The 21,729-nt window shown below is 54.1% G+C and overlaps 1 protein-coding gene across 1 annotated transcript in view; it reads left to right on the top strand.

The window, feature by feature from the left end:
* Window positions 1-530: 530 nt before the first annotated feature.
* DUOX1 (dual oxidase 1) overlaps window positions 531-21,729 on the top strand; it is a 31,403-nt gene continuing 10,204 nt past the window's right edge. Inside the window, exons 1-24 of the mRNA XM_054564984.1 lie at window positions 531-590; window positions 2,344-2,434; window positions 5,120-5,203; window positions 5,399-5,563; window positions 6,325-6,512; window positions 6,708-6,909; window positions 7,052-7,218; window positions 7,610-7,670; window positions 7,773-7,869; window positions 8,792-8,882; window positions 9,952-10,054; window positions 10,315-10,487; window positions 11,621-11,796; window positions 12,004-12,122; window positions 12,745-12,882; window positions 13,543-13,656; window positions 14,383-14,582; window positions 15,214-15,399; window positions 17,458-17,683; window positions 17,966-18,059; window positions 18,337-18,512; window positions 20,293-20,362; window positions 20,755-20,880; window positions 21,466-21,644. Of these exons, the coding sequence (XP_054420959.1) occupies window positions 2,377-2,434; window positions 5,120-5,203; window positions 5,399-5,563; window positions 6,325-6,512; window positions 6,708-6,909; window positions 7,052-7,218; window positions 7,610-7,670; window positions 7,773-7,869; window positions 8,792-8,882; window positions 9,952-10,054; window positions 10,315-10,487; window positions 11,621-11,796; window positions 12,004-12,122; window positions 12,745-12,882; window positions 13,543-13,656; window positions 14,383-14,582; window positions 15,214-15,399; window positions 17,458-17,683; window positions 17,966-18,059; window positions 18,337-18,512; window positions 20,293-20,362; window positions 20,755-20,880; window positions 21,466-21,644 (3,193 nt within the window). The 5' untranslated portion in view covers window positions 531-590; window positions 2,344-2,376. The remainder of the gene's footprint in view (window positions 591-2,343; window positions 2,435-5,119; window positions 5,204-5,398; window positions 5,564-6,324; window positions 6,513-6,707; window positions 6,910-7,051; window positions 7,219-7,609; window positions 7,671-7,772; window positions 7,870-8,791; window positions 8,883-9,951; window positions 10,055-10,314; window positions 10,488-11,620; window positions 11,797-12,003; window positions 12,123-12,744; window positions 12,883-13,542; window positions 13,657-14,382; window positions 14,583-15,213; window positions 15,400-17,457; window positions 17,684-17,965; window positions 18,060-18,336; window positions 18,513-20,292; window positions 20,363-20,754; window positions 20,881-21,465; window positions 21,645-21,729) is intronic.

Here is a 21,729-nt window from a genome sequence, read left to right as displayed (position 1 = left end):
GTGCAGGCGGGGCGCGGTGAGACCTTTGAGATCTCACGGTGAATCCTCCGGGACGGGTGTGGTTAGGACAGACTCCAACAGAGTCTGAAGATGGGTGCCTTGCTTGGACGCCTGGCCAGGTCTTCGGGTGTTGATGGATCCTATTGGTCTTAGAGCCCAGAACCAACGGTGTGGAGAGAATTCGGGGAGCGCCTCTCCTCCCCCCTGCCCCCTCTCCGTCTTTCTCCCTCTCCCAGCCCCAGCAGACCCATAGAAACGGACTTGCCTGGTTCGCCGTCAACCTGGCAGAACTAGGCGAGCCCTAGCCACGGAGAGGACATTCCCTCCATATGAGCCCTGAGAGCACGTGGCGTCTCACCTTGCACGCCCAGGTCCCCTTGGAGCACCTCATCCAGTCCCCCGAGCTCGGGTTTCTATCCCGCCCCACTCCGCCCCGCCCCGCCGTAGAACTGGGGCGCGCCAGCTCTTCACCCACCAGCCCCGCCCAACTCCGCGCAGAGCTGCAGAGGGTACCGGTCGGGTGTCGTGGGCCCATCGAACCAGGCGGGAGTGAAGCTGCAGTCCCTACTCAGGGAACACCGCGGCCGCAGGTCAGATCACGGAGAGCTTCCCTGGGCCCGCAGATCTGGGCTCTCGGGTCGGGGTGGGGTCGGGGGAGCTCCAGCCGCAAGGCTGCGTCAGAACGCGGCGCAGCTCCGCATTTTTGAGGCAAGGGGAATTCAGCCTGACCCTCCTTGGCCTCCATTCTTAGCCTGAGGCTACAGTGGGCCCCTTTAGGGCCTATCCTCCACTCTACCAAGGTTTTGGGAGACTGGATGCTTTGGTTTCTGGGTGTTGAGTGGTCTGGTTTGCTTGGGCTTACGGGTATCTCTCTGGAGCTCCTCCTGGCACCAGCACATGATGCCAGGGAGGGAATCTGGGGCTTTTAGAGATCAGGCTTTCTTCTTCAGTCCTCCCTTGGGACTAAGGAGGAACTCCTAAGGCCTTGACTCATCCTTTCCCCACCGCTCTAGGACTTCATGGCTGGAAAAGTTGCTGTGTGGGTCTAGAAAGAGGCGGGCCTGTATTTTCTCCTTGGTTCTGCCACTGCCTGGGGCTTTACTGCCCTTTCCAGAGGTTTACTGCCTTCCTTTCAAGGTTATTGAGAAGTTACCGAACCAATGTTGCTGTGTAAACCATGTGGCTGCCCACCCACAAGAAGCGGTTACTTAGTATGTCCATCTTCTCCTTCAGGTTGTCCCCAGAGCCTGGCCTGAAGGCTCACTGTATGCTATTATGGGTTGACATTGGCTGCCAGAACATTGGTGTCTGGCACCAAAAATGCAGAAGTCAGAGTGATGGGGGGAAGCGGTAAGACATCCTAGATCAGGCAAGGACCGCTGTGGCCACCTCAGTGTGTCCCGCCTTTGAGTTATGACAGGGCCTACGTTTTTTCATTTGTTTAACAGGAGATGGTGAGTGGGGATGAGGTCACTCTCTGGGTTCCTTCCCGTGAAACTAGACAACCTGTCCAGAAGCCTGGAGGGTTTGGCTAGAGATGAGGCTTTGCATGAGCCCCCCCTTCCTCCTGTAGATAGTTCCCCAGCCCCAATCCATCCCCAAACTCCACTTTGCCTTTAGGAGGTCTCCACTGGCCGTGAGTACTCCCTGTGCCACTGAGAAGTCCCAGCCTGAGTCTTCTGCTGCCTGTTTCCCTGTTGCCCCTGAGTGATTTATTGGCCTAGGGAGAGAGAGCAGGAAGTTGGCATTAAACACAGGAACCCCTCTGAGTCGACGCAGAGGAGTCAGGCTCCAGCCTACCTTCTCTATATCACTTCTACATAACACCTGCCACTTTTCAATCTCATATTTGATTCTGGCAACCATGCTATGAGGTAGACAGTTCAGGGATGTTCACTCGCATAGCTGGAATAGGAAACCAAGGTCCAGACCCAACAAGTGACCTAAGATCTACACAGTGGACTGGAAGCAACACCATATCCTGGCCTCAGCCCAAGGTCCTGGCCTCCAAGCAAGGCTCTGTCCAGGGAACACACACTGCAGTAGGCTGGGTCAAAACAAGATTTTCCAATTAATCTGAGGCAGTAAAGTCCTGGAAGGTGGGGATTTCTGTTTGCTTTGTCATCACTTAATCTCCGGTGCCTAGGTCAATGCCCACTACATAGTGAGTGTCCATCAAGTATTTGTTGAACAAATGGAAGATTCCTGGGCGGGAGTCTCCTCTTTGCTCACCACTGTGGCCTCGGTCCACGCCTTGATTCACAGGGACCTTGATTCAGAGGTCCTGGCTTGACTTTCCTCAATTGCTGGTGCTCATTCTCTCTGTGCCCTGTCTTTTTCTAGGGTCTCCATTTTAAGGTATTCTCTATTTTCATCATGGGCTTCTACCTGGCTTTGGCATGGACTCTCCTGGTTGGGCCACCGATGGTTACGGGTAAGTACATATTGGGGGAGAACCATGGCCAGGAGCACAGGAACCCAGCATCTTCTGGGCTTTCCTAAGGACAGAAGCTGTATCACATTTATCTCTACCCCTGCTCTGTAGCTAACACAGGAGTCTGCACAAAGTAGGTGCTCATTTCTAGCTTGCTGACTAGATGGATGGGTAATGGAATAAAATGTTCCCCCAAATTGGCACTTCCTATTCCATTACTTTTATTTTGGGGTCCCTTTGTCTCTCCCCTATCTTCTCTCATCATAAAGGACCCCTGAACCCAAATAAGAAAAGATTGGTTACACACACAAGAAAATAAAGGATCTTGGGGTCAGATTGGACTGAAAGCTGACTTCCCCAAAGGGAAGTCACCAATGTTTTAAAACAATATGATTAAGAAAAAAAATACAACCCACAAGAGTTTCATCTTGTTACTTTTGGCTTTGGAAGTTTCTTACTAGAATCTGAAGCCATTCCCTGTAGTCCGGGTCTCTGAAGAGGGGAGTAGACTTAAGGTACTACAAGTTCCCTTAAAAAAAGCAAGTCCCTGATTATCAGGGGATGCAAGAACAGGAAGCAAAGAAAATCTGTGGAATAATCTGTCCTGGCTGGAGGCATAGGATAATGAGATGGCCCCTGCAGCTTCTCCCTTGCCAAAGCTGCTCTTGTTCTCATTCCTTCCCGCCTTCTCTATGCTTTGGCCTTAGATATTCCTATTCTCTTCCCTCTTACTCTCAAGAGGCATTCTCCCCCACCCCTCCCCAACAGTCCCCACCCTTTTTTCTGCTACTAGTTCATGTAGTTTTATTTTATTTTTTAAAACTTCATTTATCTATTTTTAGAGAGAGGAGAAGGGAGGGAGAAAGAGAGGGAGAAAAACACCTGTGTGAGAGAGAAACGCAATTTGTTGCGTCTCGAGGTGCATACCTCAACCGGAATGGTCCCACAAACCCAGGCATATGCCCTGACAGGGAATCGAACTGGCAACCTTTCACTTTGTGGGGCTATGCCCAACCAACTGCGCCATGCCGGTCAGGGCCAGTTCATCTTATTTCAGCGATCACATGTATGCGGCTGCTCTATTTCTGCCCCAAGTCTAGATCCTTAGTTGGGTTCTGTAGGGGTGAAAAAATTTTCCCTTCTTCCCTTCTAGGTTATTTGACCGATTTAATACTTGAAATGACATAAGACAGATTAACAGGAGAAAAACAAATTGAACTTCATGCATATGAGAGCACCATAAAAATAAGAGATCCAAGGGCAAATTAGGTAGTTGGGGCTTCTCTGTGACCCTAGGCTGAGCAACAGGGTAGGGGCCTGGGGCTTCAAAGGGGAGGAGGGAAATTCACAGGACAATGAAAAGAGCAGATGTTTGGTTAGACGTTTGCCCTGCCATACAGATAAAAAGTTATCTCTAGCATTAGCCCTCTTTCTGAGCTAGGCACCTTATCTAATTTTTTATAGTGGTTAAGGGAAAGGTAGTTTTTTTTCCTGAGTTTACTGTGTCTTGATTGCCTTCAACTCAAAATAATCCACATGCCAAAGTGACATATTTTGGGGTTACTTATTCTGCTGCCCTCAATTCTTTCTTCAAATATCAGGGCCTGAGTCATCTTCCCTCTCTGACCTCCTGGGGTGTGTGCTTGCGTGCGTGCGTGCGTGTGTCGGGTGTGGGGCAGGAGAGTGGTCCTGAGATCCTGTCCTTTGTCTAAGTGGGGAGACAGTCAGAGGAATGGGTGTCTCTCTGACTGGTGAACAGCCTTTTCTTTGCTCTGTTCTCTGAGGTGAGGAGAGAGGGAAACTCAGCCCTGTAAGCCTCCTAGTTTGGGGAAAGGAATCTGGTTGGTCATCTGATCTACTGACCAGAAGGACCCCTGCTATATTTCTGATTCTGGATCCTTCCCTCTGACCCCATTGCCTGAGTTTTTCCCTCAACAGCTGAGTGCACCCTCCCAAGTCCTAGTTTTTTTGGAGCATGATAAGGTCAAGAGGAAGAATTAAACAGGGGACACGATGCCCCCAAAAAGGGGGAGAGCAGGGGTTATCCACATGACTGTTAGTCCCTGATCCCACCCAAGAAACTGGGAAAAAGACCAAAACCACAACTCTGTGGCTCCCATCCTTTCCCTGGGCTCTGCTCAGCAGGAGAGGGCCAAGCCCCTCTCCATGCTGCTGCTGCCTGGAGATGGATCACAGAATCACATGTCCTTCCCTGGGTGAAAGAGTGGCTGGCTTTTGGGGAGCAGCTGGCTCTTGCTCTGTATGATGTCTTAAGGCTTGGAATGGCTTCTGTCCTGCTGTGTCCCCCAGGGAGCTGAGATGTGAGGGCAGTGGAAGTCTCCTGCATCCCCTTCCCCATTGCCACCATCCTCCTTCTGCTTCCTCTTCCTCTCTGAGGCCGTTTGTCAGGACACTGCACCTGGCTCCCTGGCTATAATCCTTTAGTGCTCCCTGCCATAGCTCCACCCCCCACTCCCACCCCCACCAACAGTTTAAAGATTGGTCTTGAACTTGGATATCACTTTGCTCTGATTCTCTCCCTCTGTACCCTACTTCCCACATCTGTGCTGGGTATCCACTCTCTGCTGACCCAAGTACCAGGCTCACAGGATGCATATCCTGCAGGCCTACCCATCCTTTCTTGTACTGACTTGCCCAGCTGCCCCTTCCTCCCTTCTCACACAGGAGCTCAGAACCCCATTTTGTGGGAGGTACAGCGCTTTGATGGATGGTACAACAACCTCATGGAGCACAGATGGGGCAGCATAGGTAGGTGAGAACCAAGTGGATACAGAGCTCCAGGGTCAGGATGGTACCCACCACTAAGGGGCAAGGGCTGGCAGGCACCAGCAAGGGCTGTCCATTCCTAAGGTTTTATGATTTGTGGTATGGAGGAAGCCTGGGAAGGGGAGGTCAAGGAGTCCCTCTGAGGGCTGCTCCTTGTTGCTACCCCTCCCATCCCAGGCTATCGGCTGCAGCGCCTGGTCCCAGCCACCTATGCAGATGGTGTGTACCAGCCCTTGGGAGAACCCCACCTGCCCAGCCCCCGAGACCTCAGCAACGCTGCCATGAGGGGCCCTGCAGGGCAGGCCTCCCTGCAAAACCGCACAGTGCTGGGGGTCTTCTTCGGTAAGGACTTCAACCTGTAGCGGAGGGAGGCTAGTGGGGTCAGCTAGACACCTCTGTGCTTGAGGGGGGACTCAGGGAGTGAGGGAGAGAAGTGCTGGAGGGTCAGAGAGACAGGGCAGAGAGATGGAGGGGCAGGCGATGGGGTGGGGTAAAGGTGGGAGCAGAGGGAGAAAGTCTGGTTGGGGGAGGTATAAATGTGCCCTAGGCTGGGCTGTGGATGGGGCTGTGGATACAAGCAGGAGCATGAATACAACATGGTAGGACTCAGTGGGGTGCTGTTCTCACTCTGCCTCTGTGGCTCCTAGGACAGGCTCAGGGCAGGGTTCTTACCTTGGATGGAGGCCTGAAGGGTGTTGAAATAGGGGTGCTAGGACCTTCTGACTCCAGTGTCTAGTCTGTTGGCTCCCAGCAGGAATGTCAGGCTCCTGCTAGAAATTCAGGTGCCCACACTTGCTACCCAGTGTCCACCATGCCACTGAGGCTGGCAGCTCCTCTGGGCAGGCTGCCAGCCTGAGTGCCAAGGCACACTCGCTGGGCACCGCCCAGTTACCAAGGAGAAGGCCAAACTGGCAAGGAAAGCAGTTTGGACCAGGGTGTAACAAAGTATTGGGAAGCGATGGGCAAGGTCAAGGTTGGGACTTGCCCATAATGTCTGTTGAGTCTTTTGAAGCTTGGGGCTGGGGGTGGGGAGACTGAATACCTGCGGAAGAAAGGAGAGTGGCCTTAGCTGGCCCTAGCACGCCCTCCCCCATTGCCGGCAGGCTACCACGTGCTCTCGGACCTGGTGAGTGTAGAGAGGCCCGGCTGCCCCGCCGAGTTCCTCAACATCCACATCCCGCCCGGAGACCCCGTGTTCGACCCGGACCAGCGCGGGGACGTGGTGCTGCCCTTCCAGAGGAGCCGCTGGGACCCCAAGACCGGACAGAGCCCCAGCAACCCCCGCGACCTGGTAAGGCTAGGCAGCAAGCCGGGCAGGAGCTGCTTCGGAGGCAGCTGCGGCTCTGGGCTCCGGGTCTGGCGGCGTCGGAGGGGGACAGGCTCCCACCCACACCCCCAGCCCCACCCACGGCACCGTCCTGGCCCAGGTCCCCCCTTACCCGCCTCGACTCCCCGAGCCCGGCTCACCTGCCCGGCGCCCTCGCAGGTCAACCAGGTGACGGGCTGGCTGGACGGCAGCGCCATCTACGGCTCCTCCAACTCCTGGAGCGACGCGCTGCGGAGCTTCTCCGGGGGGCGGCTGGCGTCCGGCCCCGACCCCGCCTTCCCCCGCGAGGCGCAGGCGCCCCTGCTCATGTGGATCGCGCCCGACCCCGCCACGGGACAGCGCGGGCCCCAGGGGCTGTACGGTGAGGCCGCGGGGCCCGGCACGGGCCGCGGGCGGGGCGGGGCGGGCAGGTGGGAGGGCGCGCTGGGGTCTGCGAGGTGGCGCTCCCCTGGGTCACACAGCCGCTCATCTTCTCCCCTGCGTGCCCACGTCGTCGGATGCAGCCTTCGGGGCGGAGCGAGGGAACCGCGAGCCCTTCCTGCAGGCGCTGGGCCTGCTCTGGTTCCGCTACCACAATCTGATGGCCCAGAAGCTGGCTGAGGAGCACCCGCACTGGGGGGACGAGGAGCTGTTCCAGCACGCGCGCAAGAGGGTCATCGCCACTTACCAGGTCAGTGGCACTGCCCTCCCGTCCCCCGGGCCCACACCCTGGTCCACAGGACACTCTGCTCCCCTGCAGAGGCCCCCATCCGTGGACATCCCCCACCCAGAAGCGTCCTTTTCCGGGAGCCCACCCTCCCCAGAGAGCTGATGTCCAGGCACAGACCGTGAAATGACAGGGAGGCAAAGTGTCACTTAGGCAAGAAATGGAGCTGCACCCACCCGCTGAAATGCCCGGCTCCTTGAGGGGACGACCTCAGCATCTCTCCTGTTTGAGTCTCCTTTGCCATGACTGCCCGTGCCTGGCCACCGCCTCCCACCTAAGCCTTCCTTGGGCTCAGATCCCTCCTGGCCTGGCAGCTGCAACGCTTGTCTTCCCTTTCCTCTTTCTTGGCCCTCAGAACATTGCCCTGTATGAGTGGCTGCCCAGCTTCCTGCAGCAAACACCGCCACAGTATGCAGGTGAGGTCACTGCGGGGAGCCCCTGGGCTGAGTGGACGTCGTGGTTAGGAAAGAGAGCAGGTTGGTAAGGCTCTTATTTCTCCCATTACTCCGGTGGAGCAGGGTACCGGCCTTTCCTGGACCCCAGCATCTCTCCAGAGTTCCTGGTGGCCTCTGAACAGTTCCTCTCCACCATGGTGCCCCCTGGCGTCTACATGAGGTGAGGGAGGGTTCAGATGTGTTCTGGGAAATGCAGGGAGGGGGGCGGGCGCGCGGGGTGGGGGCGGTTGTCAATTGAGAAAAATTGCCCTCAGGAATCTTCAAGACAGGATTATCAATCTGAAGTCTAGCCCATTCCCCCAGGGAACAGTGAATATGAAGGGGAAGAATAAAAACAATTGTTTAAAAAGATATATCATTGTGGTTTTTAAGCACTTTTACGTCTCTTTTCCTTCAACTGGTGTAGATATTAATCCCCTAGTTTAAGACAGGCTAATTGAGGCTCAGAGGGTGAGTCACAAAGCCTGTTAGCCTGAACTGCAGTTCTTGACACAACCCTGGGGACATTTTTAGCTGTAAACACAGGACCTGGGGCTTATAAACCTTTTAGGGAAATTATAATAAAAATATATGAGAGCTGAAGATAATGCTGGCTCCAAAATAATAAAAAAGGAACTTTAAAAATATACATTTAATTAAATGTATACAAAGCAAAGCATATCAGTATACCTTTCACAATTGCATTATGACTTAAAACAATTCATAGATTGGATTTGTTTACTCTAGAACAATTTCTGGATGTTCCTGATGATGGCCAAGAAATCATAGCAATTGAGTTATCCATAGACAAGTAATTTTAAAATAACAATGAAAAATTCTTCCAAAATGCATGTGTATATGTGGAGAGGGAGAGAGAACACACAAGAGAGCATGTGCAAGCTCTATGCGCACATTTTTCAATGTTTGGTCTGATGTGGGATGAGGGACCCTGAAATCAGATTTTTTGGGTCCTACCTTGAGCACGAGCCACCTCCAGGAAGCCAGACCTGGCCCCTAGCTACGCAGCCTTGAAGACCACAGCTACTGGCTGACGTTAGGACCCCGGGGTCTCAATCAACACTCCCCTCCTCCTTGCATTTCAGAAATTCTAGCTGCCACTTTCAGAAGGTCATCAATCAGAACTCAAGTGTCTCCAGAGCCCTCCGAGTCTGCAACAGCTACTGGAGCCGAAAGGTCAGGGCTGGGACATATATGTGGGCGGGTATACGTGTGTTGTGCGTGCTTATGTGCATGTGTGCATGTGTGTGTGGTGAAGGTGGGCAGTAGGGCTGAGGCAGCCAGCTGGGATGGGCTCGGGTGGAGGAGGCAGCCTGGGGACCAAAGCCATCTCCCCTACCAGTGTCTGAGATGACCAGGTAGCTGTATAGGGTCAAAAGCCAACTCTCTACACTCACCTCCGGGCTGTGTGAGAGACAGTGGGATCTGTGTAAGTGTGGTTCTACATTCACTGCTTCCTCCTAGGTTTTTCTTCTCCCTTAGCAGCCCTGTAGGCCTTGGAGTACCCCAGCCATCCCAGCCCCCAAGGAAACTTCCTAATTAGACACACCCAGGGCTGCATATGAATATATTTTTGTGGGATGGGGGCAAGGAGGAAGGAGGGATTCTGGGAGATTACCAGGGATAGTCTGTCCATCCAAACCAGGTCATTGTGGGTCAAGAGCATTGATTGTTATTTTAAAGCAAACTCAGATTTTTTTGTGTAGGGTGTTCATAAGGGAGGAAGGGAGGAGGTAGGAAAAGAGAAGAGGAAGGCACAGGATCCGTCATGGAGCTGAGTTGAAGGAGACTTCAACGTCCTCCTAATTCTTTTTTTATTATTTCATTAAGTTTATTGTATTATTTTATTAGTCTCTAATGCCCTTTTTAGTAAGAAGAGGACACTGGGTTCAGAGAGGTCCTATGACTTTCCCACAATCACACAGCTGGTCAGTAAACAGAACAAGGACTGAGACCTAGATCTTATAGTGTTTTTGTCAACCACATTCACATTCTCAAGTCTCCTAAGATAGAAGAAATACAGTTTTTGGTTCCTTGTGCTTAAAGAGACCAATATCCCAGCAGCATGGGCTTTGAATGGGGATATCACTCACTCTGAGCAGGGAATCAACTTGAGGAAAAGGAATGACCCACCAGTCTGGGAGTGAACCACAGGACTGGGTAGAGCACTACAGGGTGGAGGGAGCCTGGCTACCCAACCTCTGGTCCCATTAGCCACACCCCTCTCCTCTCCTCACCCCCATAGCACCCAAACCTACAAAGAGCTGAAGATGTAGATTCGCTGTTACTGGGTATGGCCTCCCAGATTGCTGAGCGAGAGGACCATGTGGTGGTTGAGGATGTGCGAGGTAAGGCCAAGACTGGCCCCTATAGGCTGCATACCCCTGGCCCCTGGGAGAAGGTTCAGCTGGAGCTCCGGAGCCAGGGAGGGAGGGCTACCAGGGCTGGGAGCCTGCTCTGTCTCACTGCAGAGAGAGCTTCTGGCCTGATGGCCACAGCTCCCTCTGAATGGCTCAAGTCCCCCTGGGCTGGCTAGAGCCTGGGGCGTGGACTAGAGGAATTATGGTATGGCTAGGCTTCCTCAGACTTTCTGCTATCACATTCACAGATTTCTGGCCCGGGCCACTGAAGTTTTCTCGCACGGACCACTTGGCCAGCTGCCTGCAGCGGGGCCGGGACCTGGGCCTGCCCTCTTACACCAAGGCCAGAGCAGCGCTGGGCCTGCCTCCCATTACCAGATGGCAGGACATCAACCCTGCACTCTCCCAGAGTGATGGCACTGTGAGGAGGGGTCGGGAGCCAGAGGCCAGGGTGGGAGGATCAGGGCACACTGGCTTAAGACACAGAAGATGGGCCATGAGACCCAAGCACCAGAGACAAGCAGCTGGTGAAAGGGGCAGGGCGCACCCAGGTGGCTTCCCCCAGTATCACACCCCAGCATGGAGGGTCCCAGACCAGCAGGATTTGGCTTTGGACTCTGTGACTGTGCAGATCCAGCAAATGTTTGTTGAGCATCTGTTGCGTGCCAAGCACTTAATAGGCACTATCTCATTCTTCCCAACGATTCCCTGAGTTGGTATAGAAAGTCCTTGACTCAGGAACAAGCTGTACTTTCGTGCACTGATATTCAAGCTGCCTTTGGGGAGTCAGCCCTCCACCCTGGGTGAGTGGCATTGCCTGACAGCCAACAGACCAGTTTTAGCTGCCTTACCATCTTGGCACAGTGGTGTTTCTACAATTGTATGACAACTTTATTGCCTTTGCCGTTACTATTTCATAATATTGGTGCAAGGTGGAGGATTGAAAGGCGGATAAAGAAGGGATATGTACATGGGGCTCATAAACTTTATAAAATCAGTATAAAGTTAGGAATCACCAGGTATACTCACAGTGGCAAATCTTTTATTTCAATTGTGCCTTGGGATTAAGCCGGTCAAGTGCTTATTTACATCGTAAAGAAAAGAACTAAAGTAAAGGTCAAGTAGAATATGCTTCTCATATATTGTTGAAGACTGTTTTTAAAAGGCGATGCATATATGGATATTTGATTTTTTTAAAACATACTTTTTAGATCTAAAGAATAGAAACCTCTTGTAACACATCATTGTACCATTCAACATCTGCACTGATTTTGGTCCTTCAACTTTTATACCTTTTCAAGAATAAGTTCCGTAGGAGACTGGCTGCCTATTTTATTGCAACTTTATAAAATAAGCAGCTGAATCTGTGAGAGAATTCCCATAATGAGTTAACTTATGTAAAGCACTCAGCAGTGCCTGGGGCACAATAAGTGAACTATTGTTACTGTCATTTATTATTATTGTCATCTCTGAGGCTGATCCCTGGGAGCCACCTCTTTGACTGAGGGTGGGTGCCAGGTCCTTATACTCACTCCTATCCTTTCTTGGCCCCAGGTGCTAGAAGCCACGGCTGCCCTGTACAACCAGGACCTGTCCCTGCTGGAGCTGCTCCCTGGGGGGCTCCTGGAGAGCCATGGGAACCCTGGGCCCCTCTTTAGCACCATTGTCCTTGACCAGTTTGTGCGGCTGCGGGACGGTGACCGTTACTGGTTTGAGAACACCAGGAACGGGTAAGGCCTGCCTGGGCCCCCACGTCAGACTCCACCTCGGCCGGGGCTCAGACCCTCTGCCTGTAAACAGCTCCCCTGGGCCCTTGATGCCCAGCTGGCCCTCCCCCCTCCCCAGCCCCTCTGGGTCTCCTTCCTCATCTGGGTCTCCGGGCCTGGGGCCTGCACCTTTCCCCCACTCTGAGAGCTACCCCCTTCTCCCATCCCCAGGCTGTTTTCTGAGGAAGAGATCGCAGAAATCAGAAACACATCCTTATGGGACGTGCTGGTGGCTGTCACCAAGGTGGACCCCAGTGCCCTGCAGCCCAATGTCTTTTTCTGGCGTGCGGGTGAGTGGCCAGCGGGTACTTGCAGGGGTTAGGGGTCTGGCATCTCCTTCCTCCTCAGCCGAGGGTTTGGTTCAGTGAATCTGGACAGCAGACTCCAGAGAGGGGAGTGAACTATGGTTCTGCCCTTGGGGACTTTGGATCTGGGCACCAAGGTTGCCACACACAGCTGTGTAGGTTTCCCTCCGCCCAACTCCAGGAGGTGCCCAAGTGAGAGCAAGGCTGAGGCTCAGAGAGACCTGGTATGGAGACTCACATTCAGCTGGGATGGGGCTGGGGGTGAGGGGGACACTAGGAGGGCTCAGTGTGGTGAGGAAATGCCAACGCCTCAGCTGTGACAAGGGAAGGGGTGTGTGTGTGTGTGTGTGTGCGCGCGCGCGTGTGTGTGTGTGTGTGTAGTTGAGGTTCATTTTAGACCCCACTTGTTATCCAAGTAGGCAAATGCCACATTCTTGGTACAATGGCAGGGACAATGGCAGGGTAAGCAGCCCCCTCCCCTCTGGTACCCAGAACCATCCCCCAAGCCTCTGCTTTCTGCTTCCCTAACTTCTTCAGTGATCCTGTGCCTGAGCCTGTAGCCCAGCATCCCAGCCGCTCAGGACTCCGGCTTTCTCTGTTTCCCCAGGGGACCCCTGCGCACAGCCAGGACAACTCAGCACCGAGGGCCTGCCGGCCTGTGTTCCCCCCGTCATGAGGGACTATTTCAAGGGCAGTGGATTTGGCTTTGGGGTCACCATCGGGACCCTCTGCTGCTTCCCCCTGGGTAAAAGTGATGGGCAGGGTGGGGTCGGGTGAGCGATGCAAGCTGAGGGGTGGGGTTGGTTCCATCTGTGGCAGCCAGCCGTGCAGAATACTGTGCCTTTGGGCAGGCGGTGAAAACATCAGAGCAGGAGGGAGCATGCGAAGTGTCTGACCTGCACATAAGTTGGCACCAGGGAGAATTTGCCCCCCTGTTCTCCTGGGATCCCCTCAGGGCTCAGACTGGTCAGGCACTACAGGGAATTCACAATCTACAGCTACCTGCAGGAGCCTGGGCCTGGCAAACTGTCATAGCAGGCAAATCCCTATTGGAGAACCAGGGCTGGGATGATGTTGCTGGGCCGAAAGCTTCATTCAAACTTAGTCTTTGGCACAGCCGCGTGTGTGGGTGTCAACCAGCAGCCTGGTGGAGTGGGTCCCGTCTTTGTCTGGAAAGGGACCTGAGTGCTCAGAGCAGGGGATGAGGCGACACAGGCCTCGTAGGTGCTGTGCAAAGGATGCAAAGCACCCCCCTCCCTGAAGGGAGCTTCACAATATGAAGAGGGACAGAGCTAGGACTTGGGGAAAGCAGGGTCTTGCCAAGGAAGGGAGCCTGGCAGAGGAGCCGCTGATCTCTCGAGACCCCTGCCTTCCTCTGAGCGTCCTACTGCCGCTGCCCTCCCAGGGAGCCTGCTTGTCGCCTGGGTTGTTGCCCGGCTCCGGAGGAGAGACTTCAAGAGGCTCCAGGGCCAGGACCGCCAGAGCATCAAGGCTGAAAAGTGTGTGGAGGGCATGGAAGGTAAGCCTGGGGCTGGTCAGGGCGGTTGTAGAGAGACCAGGGCTCAGGGTGGCAATCCCTGGCTCTATGTCAGCAGCCTAAGCGGGAAAAGCCTCCTTTTGGAGGCCTCCAGGCAGCCGGGGCAGGTGGGAAGAGCCACAGGGGCACTGGGTGGAAGCGGGACCCGCAGTCCTCCCACCTCCATAGCTCCTCCCAATGGCTGCAGATCCCGAGAATGACTGGGACTGCATTTCACGGTTACTGTGACTCACAGATCCCGCAAAACTGCGGCTCTGTGCATTTCACACTGGAATTTCAGGCAACAGAGAAGTAATTAATGAAGGCCTAGAGTCAGACTGACTGAGGGTTGGAATCTTAGTTCCACCAGTTTGGCCTCAGGCAGATTTTTAAATTTCTCTAAGCTTATTTTTCCTTATCTGTAAAATAAGAAGAATAATAGCACTTACATCATAGATTTATGAAGATTAAATGAACTTGTTCCTGCAAAGTACTTGGCGCAGTGTCGGGCCCATCATAACCACTCAGGAAATGGTAGTTATTCTTCTCATGGGCTAGAGGCACAGCAGGATTGTCAGGGATGGGATGACCCTCAACAGCCAAGAAGAGGCAAGGAGGTGAGGAGGCCTTGCCCTAACTCCAGTTCTGAGCTGGCCTCCTTCTGTTGGATGTGCTTTGGGCAGGTCAGGCCCACAGGGCCCCAGCTGACCCAGCTCCGTCTCTCCCCAGCGTTGGAATGGCAGGGCCGCAAGGAGCCCTGCCGGCCTGTGCTGGTGCACCTGCAGCCTGGGCAGATCCGCATCATGGACGGCAGGCTCTCTCTACTCCGTACCATCCACCTGAGGCCTCTGCAGCAGATCAAACTCATCCTATCCAGCAACCGCGGGCGCCGCACCCTGCTGCTCAAGATCCCCAAGGAATATGACCTGGTGTGTCCCAGCTGACCCCCTGGCTCCTTGTCCACAGCCACAGCCAGCCAAGCAGAGGGAAGGGAGCACTGGGCCAGACAGGGCTTCTGGTTACTGGCTGTAGTATCTCATAGGGAGAGAAACTGGAGCACATTTTTTCCTGCCCCATGATTTCCACAGTCCCCTATTCCCCTTGCAGACACAGTCTGCCTCCTCCCTTCCTAAGAACGCTGTGGCAGGTCCTAGTTAGGATTCCTTGGAAGAAGCTGGGTGCTCTTCCCTGTCCCCTGATTTCAGCCTGTAGAGATTTGTTAAAGATGTTGGGAGGGGAGCTCAATCAGAGGCTAATCTTCAGCTCTGACTGTCTGGCTCATGGTCCCTTCAGTCCTCTGGCCTCCCTGCCTTCCCCTTCTCCAGTATGGAATAGAGAGGGAAGAATACCTTTATATATATATATATATATATATATATATATATATATGACTGAATGCTACCTCTGTAAGAAAACCATTTAACCCCACGGAGCCCAGGAAATAACAGTATCTTTTTGGCAAGGGCTCTCTTTCCAGTGGCCCCCAACAAAATTCATGTAAAGCTCCTGGACCCAAGAAACCATGACAGATGGTTGCTCTCCCTTCTGCTGCCTCCACAGGTGCTGCTGTTTAATCTGGAGGAAGAGCGGCAGGCACTGGTGGAGAACATTCGGGTGGCTCTGAAGGAGAGCGGGCTGAGCTTCCAGGAGTGGGAGCTGCGGGAGCAGGAGCTGATGAGAGCAGCCGTGACGCGGGAGCAGCGGAGCCACCTCCTGGAGACCTTTTTCAGGCACCTTTTCTCCCAGGTACGTACATGGGAACAGAGCCGTCCTTGTGTGTAGTGCTGTCCTTACCTGGGCATGGCCAAGCGGTGATGCCCAGGAAAGACGGAAACTTTGAGATCACAGCTAAGAACAACTCTACTGTGATTTTGGCCAAGTCACCCGACCTTAATATAAGGAGATGTTTCTGACCCCTTTCCAATCTCACCCCCACCTGTGAGACTCCAGAGAGGTGTTCCCTAGGAAGGGGCCTCTGTGCACGAGTCAACCTCTCTCCTCAGGGCTGCCCAGGCTCTCTGCCCTCCTCAGAGGCTGCAGAAACCTAGGGCGAGACAGGCAGTGTTGGGCAGTGAGAGCCTTTGATCACCCCTCCTTAGGGGAGCACAGCTGCCAGAGGCCTCTCCAGGGGGTGTTAGTGCCCACCTCCCGGACTCCTGAAAGCTACTGAGAGAGGGAAATAAGATTGAAGGGAACTGCAAGGGTTTGAGTCTGGGACAGGACACTGGAAAGGAGTCGCTCGGGAAATATACTGTAATACAGCAAGGGCACCCACAGAAGGAGTTCATCATCCTTCTGGGAAGAAGGGATGCACACAGAAAGGAAAATAACTGGCAAAGAATGACAGCTATAAATGTGACCAAAGAAATAAGTGGTCTGGGAGCTAAGCCAGGCTAGGGAAGCTTCAGGTGGGTGTAAAGTCATGGCGGGGCGTGAGATTTGGCAAGGACTCAAAGTTTGAAACGTTTTGGCTCCGAAGAGGGGAGCAGAAAGGACTGAGCAGAGGTGCCTGGTAGAAGGGCAGAAAACCAGTGTTTGAGGAGAAGGAGCAGGGGGTTGGGCCAGCTGGGGAGAGGATTCATGAGGGCAGCGACCACTTCATGGTCATTTACTGCTTGCACATGACTACTTCATTTACTCCTCAAACAAGGTGAACTTGAGTGTGTACTAGAATGGAGGGTCCTCCAACTGGGGTGGCTCATTGCCGGGGACCTGGGCACCTCTACTCGGTTCAGGATCTGCCAGGGCTGTGAAAGAGAACTCTCTATGCTGGGGGTGTGCTGCCATTTCCTGGGGATAGCTGCCAACCCTTTCTATCGGCACAGTGCTTTCAGCTTTCAAATATTTTTCATACAGTGTCTCTTGTTGACTCTCACCATAACCCTGTGAAGTAAGTAGGGCAGGTGAGGAAACGAATGCCAGACCACTGGAGCCTTGCCTGAGGCCACACAGTGAACCGGTGGCACAGTTAGGACATGAACCCAGATCTCTTGTCTCCAGCCCCACGCCCTTTCCACTAAAACACCTTGTTTCAAACAACAAGGTTTACCTCATGAAACCACAGCCAGACTTGGAGTAGGGGCGTCCAGTTGACAGACCGGAAAGACAGGAGCCATGGTTTGCAGCCTGCTTGCTCCCCTCACCATCTCCTTACACGGGGACAGCCCCTTGGGTGGGCTAAAGATGGCCCATGATGGGAATGTCACCTGCCTGAGCCCAACTTTTTCTCAACCCAACTGAGGCTTTTCCCAGTCAAAACCCTGCGCGTAAGAAAAACCCATTCAAGCTAGCATTGACGGATGGTCCGCTGACTGAAGCCGCTGACTGAAGCCATGGCGATGACTCAGGAATTCCAAAGGGAGGACCGTGACCTGGCCTGGAAAGGACCAGGGAAGGGAAAGCTATAAGCAAGCAAGGCCACACCTCTCTCAGGCTGCCTCCTTTTTCTCCGGGCCTCTGCTTCGCCCTCTCTCCGTGTCTCTGAGCACTTCGAGGAAGAGTGTGGTCCACAGCTTCTGAGTTTTCTTGTGCTCAGGTCAAGACAGACCTAGGACCTCTCAGTCCCAATTCCAGATCCCCTGCCTGGCTCAATTGTGCATCCCTGGTCCAGTGCACTAATGCACAGGGCCAGGGTCTGTAGAATAAATGGCCACAAGGACCACCCACAGGGCTCACAGAGGAGTGCTTAGGGGTGGGGGTGCTGGGCAGACACCTTAAAAGGTGGCTTCTACAAGCCTCGGCTGGCCTTTAAGTCATGGAATCCCCATCTCCTCCCTCCCTCCCTCTGCTGCTGCCCAAGTGCAGGTGCTGGACATTGACCAGGCAGACGCAGGGACCCTGCCCCTGGACTCGTCAGAGAAGGTGCAGGAGGCCCTGACGTGCGAGCTCAGCAGGGCTGAGTTTGCCGAGTCCCTGGGCCTCAAGCCCCAGGACATGTTTGTGGAGTCCATGTTCTCTCTGGCTGATAAAGATGGCAATGGCTACCTGTCCTTTCGGGAGTTCCTGGACATCCTGGTGGTCTTCATGAAAGGTAGTGGAGGAGAGCGTGATTGTCCGGAAGGAGAAGATGGAAGGGGCTGCAGACTGGGGCTGGAGACTGAGGCTGGAGTGTAGCTGACCTGCTGGAGATGGGGAAGCACTTGGGCCAGGTTTCTAGCCATGGTGGACACCTGGGAGCACCCAGGTAGGGTCAGGGAGCAGAAGAGCACCTCGCTGAGTCCACCGGTGGGTCACCCCAGTGTAAAGCCCCTTCTGGCCAGCCCAGAATTTAGGCAGGTGGTCTGGGCCTCTCATAGCATCCTCCTTCTCCCAGGCTCCCCTGAAGAGAAGTCTCGCCTTATGTTCCGCATGTACGACTTTGATGGGAATGGTCTCATTTCCAAGGACGAGTTCATCCGGATGCTGAGGTTGGTCCAATGGGACAACCAGGAGAGTGGGCCAGAGCAGGGACTGGCAGGGGAAAGAGGTGGGACATGAAGGAGGAAGCAGGAGGGTAAAGAGCAGGGGCTTCCTCCTTCTCACCCATGTAGCCAGAGACTGTTATAGTTAAGAAGGAACTTAGGATCTGGTCAGTCAGGGTCTTTCTATGTGGGCTTTGAAGGCCTGGTGGGATGGCCAGTGGCCCTGTGTCTAGGCCCCAGGCCCCTTGTCAGGGCCTGATGGCTCCCCTCCCCCAACCCCCAGGTCCTTCATCGAGATCTCCAACAACTGCCTGTCCAAGGCCCAGCTGGCTGAGGTGGTGGAGTCCATGTTCCGGGAGTCGGGCTTTCAGGACAAGGAAGAGCTGACGTGGGAGGACTTCCACTTCATGCTGCGGGACCACGACAGTGAGCTCCGCTTCACACAGCTCTGCGTCAAAGGTGAGGGAGCCCGGAGGCAGGGCTGACGTCCATTGAGCACAGCCGGCCCAGTACGTAGGGCCCACGTGCTTTGGGAGTCTGTGGGAATGTTTTCATTTCTTTGAAAACCAGAAGGAAAGAGTGAGAAGAATAATAATAAATATGTAATAATGTATCCAGCCTGGATTATGTTCTTTACACCAACATAATTATAATATATAATTTTTAGGGTTTTTTTTGTTGTTGTTTTTAATGGAAGAAGGGTCCCAGGAAGGCAACAGTGCCTAGGACCCACAAAAGTCATGATGCCGCGCTGCTGGTAGGGTGGGCAGGGTCAGGATGGAGTGGGGGATGGCAGCTGGGATCCCTCTTTCTTGGCAGAGACCCCTGTTCCTGGAGCCCAGTGCTGGGGAGGGGGATGGGGGAACAGTGTCTCCTCATTACAGCCCTACCCCAGCCATACCTACCTCCGCTGGGGTGTCAGGGGGTGGTGGATGTTTTGGTTTCGTTTGCCACTTTATCCTGTGGAGGAATGCTCAGTAAATGTTTGCTGAGTGCATGAAGACCCACTTCTCTTGTCCCGCCTCTCCACTTCCTGCCCCGCCTGTGTCTGACTCAGGCGGGTGGGGGCTAGAAACCAGGTGAGGAGTGGGCAGAGAGCAGGCAGAGGGACGGCCTGTGGCCTGCTCTGAGCTGCCTGGGATTCTCACCGGGGCATGTTGAAACCAAACCCAGCCCATCCCAGGATTATGAGAAGCTGGGGGAGCTGAGCAGTCCAGGTGGGGAAGAGGGGCGAGTTAGACAAGGCACAGCGGGCCGTTTGGTTAGGGCTTCCCCTGCCCAGGGTGGGAGGAAAGTGGGTAGAGTACAGACCCCCCACTCCTGATGCTGCAGCTTTTCGCCCTTCCCAGGCAGCCAGTGCAGCACGCACCCAGGCCAGAGGGCAGAGCAGGGGCAGGGGACTGAAGGGAGCCCAGGCCACAGTCCCAGGGATATCCAACCCCTGGGGAGGAGGAAGGCGCCGGCATGGAAAGAAAGGATTACACAGAGGGTTAGCAATGAGTACTATTTTGTTTGGCTTTTAATTGTTGTGCTTTGTTGTTTCCTCCAAATTTTACTTTGAAACATTTTAAACCTACAGAAAAGGCGCAAGAATAGTACAAGGAGTATCCCTTTCCCCCGACCTAATTCAGCTTAATCACTTTTGGCCTCTGGCCTGTGGACCAGGGTAGTCTTCAGGAAGTGACCTGCAGATTCCCAGCTCCTGTGAGAGCCTGGAATTGCTGTTCAGTCCTGCTCTGCCCCTAAGTGCTCGGCCCAGACAGGGAACAACGGGCAGCTCCTGGAGGGGGTCCCCCCGACCCAACATTTTCTTATGAATATTTTCAAACATAGAAAAGTGGAAAAAATTTTATAGTGATCTCCCGTATATGCACCACCTAGATTCCACATTTCACTCCTGGGAGATTTTAAGCTGGAGGATCGTTAGCAAGGTTTTGTGGCAGAATGATCTTAGCAGGCAGGTTGCATGCAGTTCCTGAACTCTCCCCCATAAGCCTGATTCTAGTCCCAGGAGTGAGACTGACGGTGGACACACACTCAGGGGAGCCTGCCTGGCCACCGTTGTTTCCCTGCCCACCAGTGGCTGGGTCTAGCTCCCACTGGGGGCACAGGCTGAGCCAGGGGCACCAAGAGGCAGGGTACTGGCCAGGGACCCTCTCTAGTGTCCAGATATTTGAGCCAGGTCCCCCTGAGGCTCTGAGCCCTGAGCTGCCTCCTAGCCTGGCTCTGCATTTTGCAGGGGTGGAGGTACCTGCAGTTATCAAGGACCTCTGCCGGCGAGCCTCCTACATCAGCCAGGAGAAGCTCTGGTGAGCCCTCATCTGGGAATGTTGGAGGGAGGGCTGGGGTCAGGCAGTTGCCTTTTCTCTCCCTGGAATGACTGGGATCACAGCCCACGCTAGCCCACATGAAGCCTTCGCATAAATTAGAAAAGGGCACTTCTTACTCTCTGAGGACACAGCCCTGCACTCACCTGCGGTCTGGGTCAGATGCCCTTATAAAGGGCCCAGCGGCATGTGACAGCCTTGGCTGGGACCCCCGGGATCAGACTCATTCTCCGTTTAGGTCTCTGTTGGGAGTCCTGCTGTCCCCTGGCTGAGAGCTTTGACCCTTCCTCAGTAGAGTGGGTCTGGAGGCAGACCAAGGGCAACAGAGCACCAAGTGACTTAGGTAACCAAGGTCCTATCTCTTCCTGTCCTAGTCCCTCTCCCAGAGTGAGTGCTCGCTCTTCCCACAGTGATGTCGAGGCGGAGCTGACACCACACAGACTGCAGTGCCCCATGGATACAGAGCCCCCCCAGGAGATTCGACGGAGGTTTGGCAAGAAGTACGCCTGCTCCTCCCACTAAGCCCAGGAAGTTCATCCATCCTTTCAGCATGCATGTATTGATTACTTGGTGCCAGGCACTGGGCTAAGCGCTGCCTCAGAACATCACAATCTGATGAATAGATAGTCTGGTACACTGATAATTACAGTGTCCCACTAATGAATGGCATAATAGTGATAAGAACAAGGGGCTTTAGAGCTCAAGGAAATGCTCATCTCTGCCTGGGTAGTGAGGGAAGGCTTCCTGGAGGAGTTGTCCTTTGAGCCTCCAGTAAAGGGTGAGAACAAAGCCTTGGAAGTTGGGAGCTACAGACTGGGAGGGGAGAGGTTCGTCTGAGTGTGAGTGAGAACTGGGGTAGATGAAGTGCATCCCTTGGGATGGACGGATACAGTGACCACTTGTGATGTCGTATCCCTACATGGACAGCCTGCTTGAGGAGTATGCTCTATAGCCTTTGGGCTCTGAACTATCCTTGGCTTGAGTAACTGACCCCTCCCCCGCCCCTGCCCCGTTCTCCCCTCTGGGGAGCAGGTCTGCACTAGAGTTAGGTCCTCACCTGAGAGCCAAGACTTCCTGTCTCCCAGGGTGACGTTGTTTCAGCCCCTGCTATTCACCGAGGCTCACCGAGAGAAGTTTCAACGAAGCCGTCTTCACCAGGCGGTGCAGCACTTCAAGCGCTTCGTCGAAAACTACCGGTGCCACATCGGTTGTGTGGTCGTGTTCTATGCCATCGCTGCAGGCCTTTTCCTGGAGAGAGCCTACTGTGAGTGTCGGCCACGGGGTGGGGACAGGACTTGGAAAAACCGATAACTTTGAGGGCGGGCCTACTTGAGTGACAGCTGCAGGAA

This window comes from Pteronotus mesoamericanus, unplaced genomic scaffold (assembly GCF_021234165.1).
Source record: "Pteronotus mesoamericanus isolate MK-2021 breed Mesoamerican mustached bat unplaced genomic scaffold, CSHL_Meso_final contig_164, whole genome shotgun sequence".
In the NCBI taxonomy this organism is placed as follows: Eukaryota; Metazoa; Chordata; class Mammalia; order Chiroptera; family Mormoopidae; genus Pteronotus; species Pteronotus mesoamericanus.
Note: the sequence above shows the minus strand (reverse complement) of the source record. Positions and strands in the feature narration are given on the sequence as shown.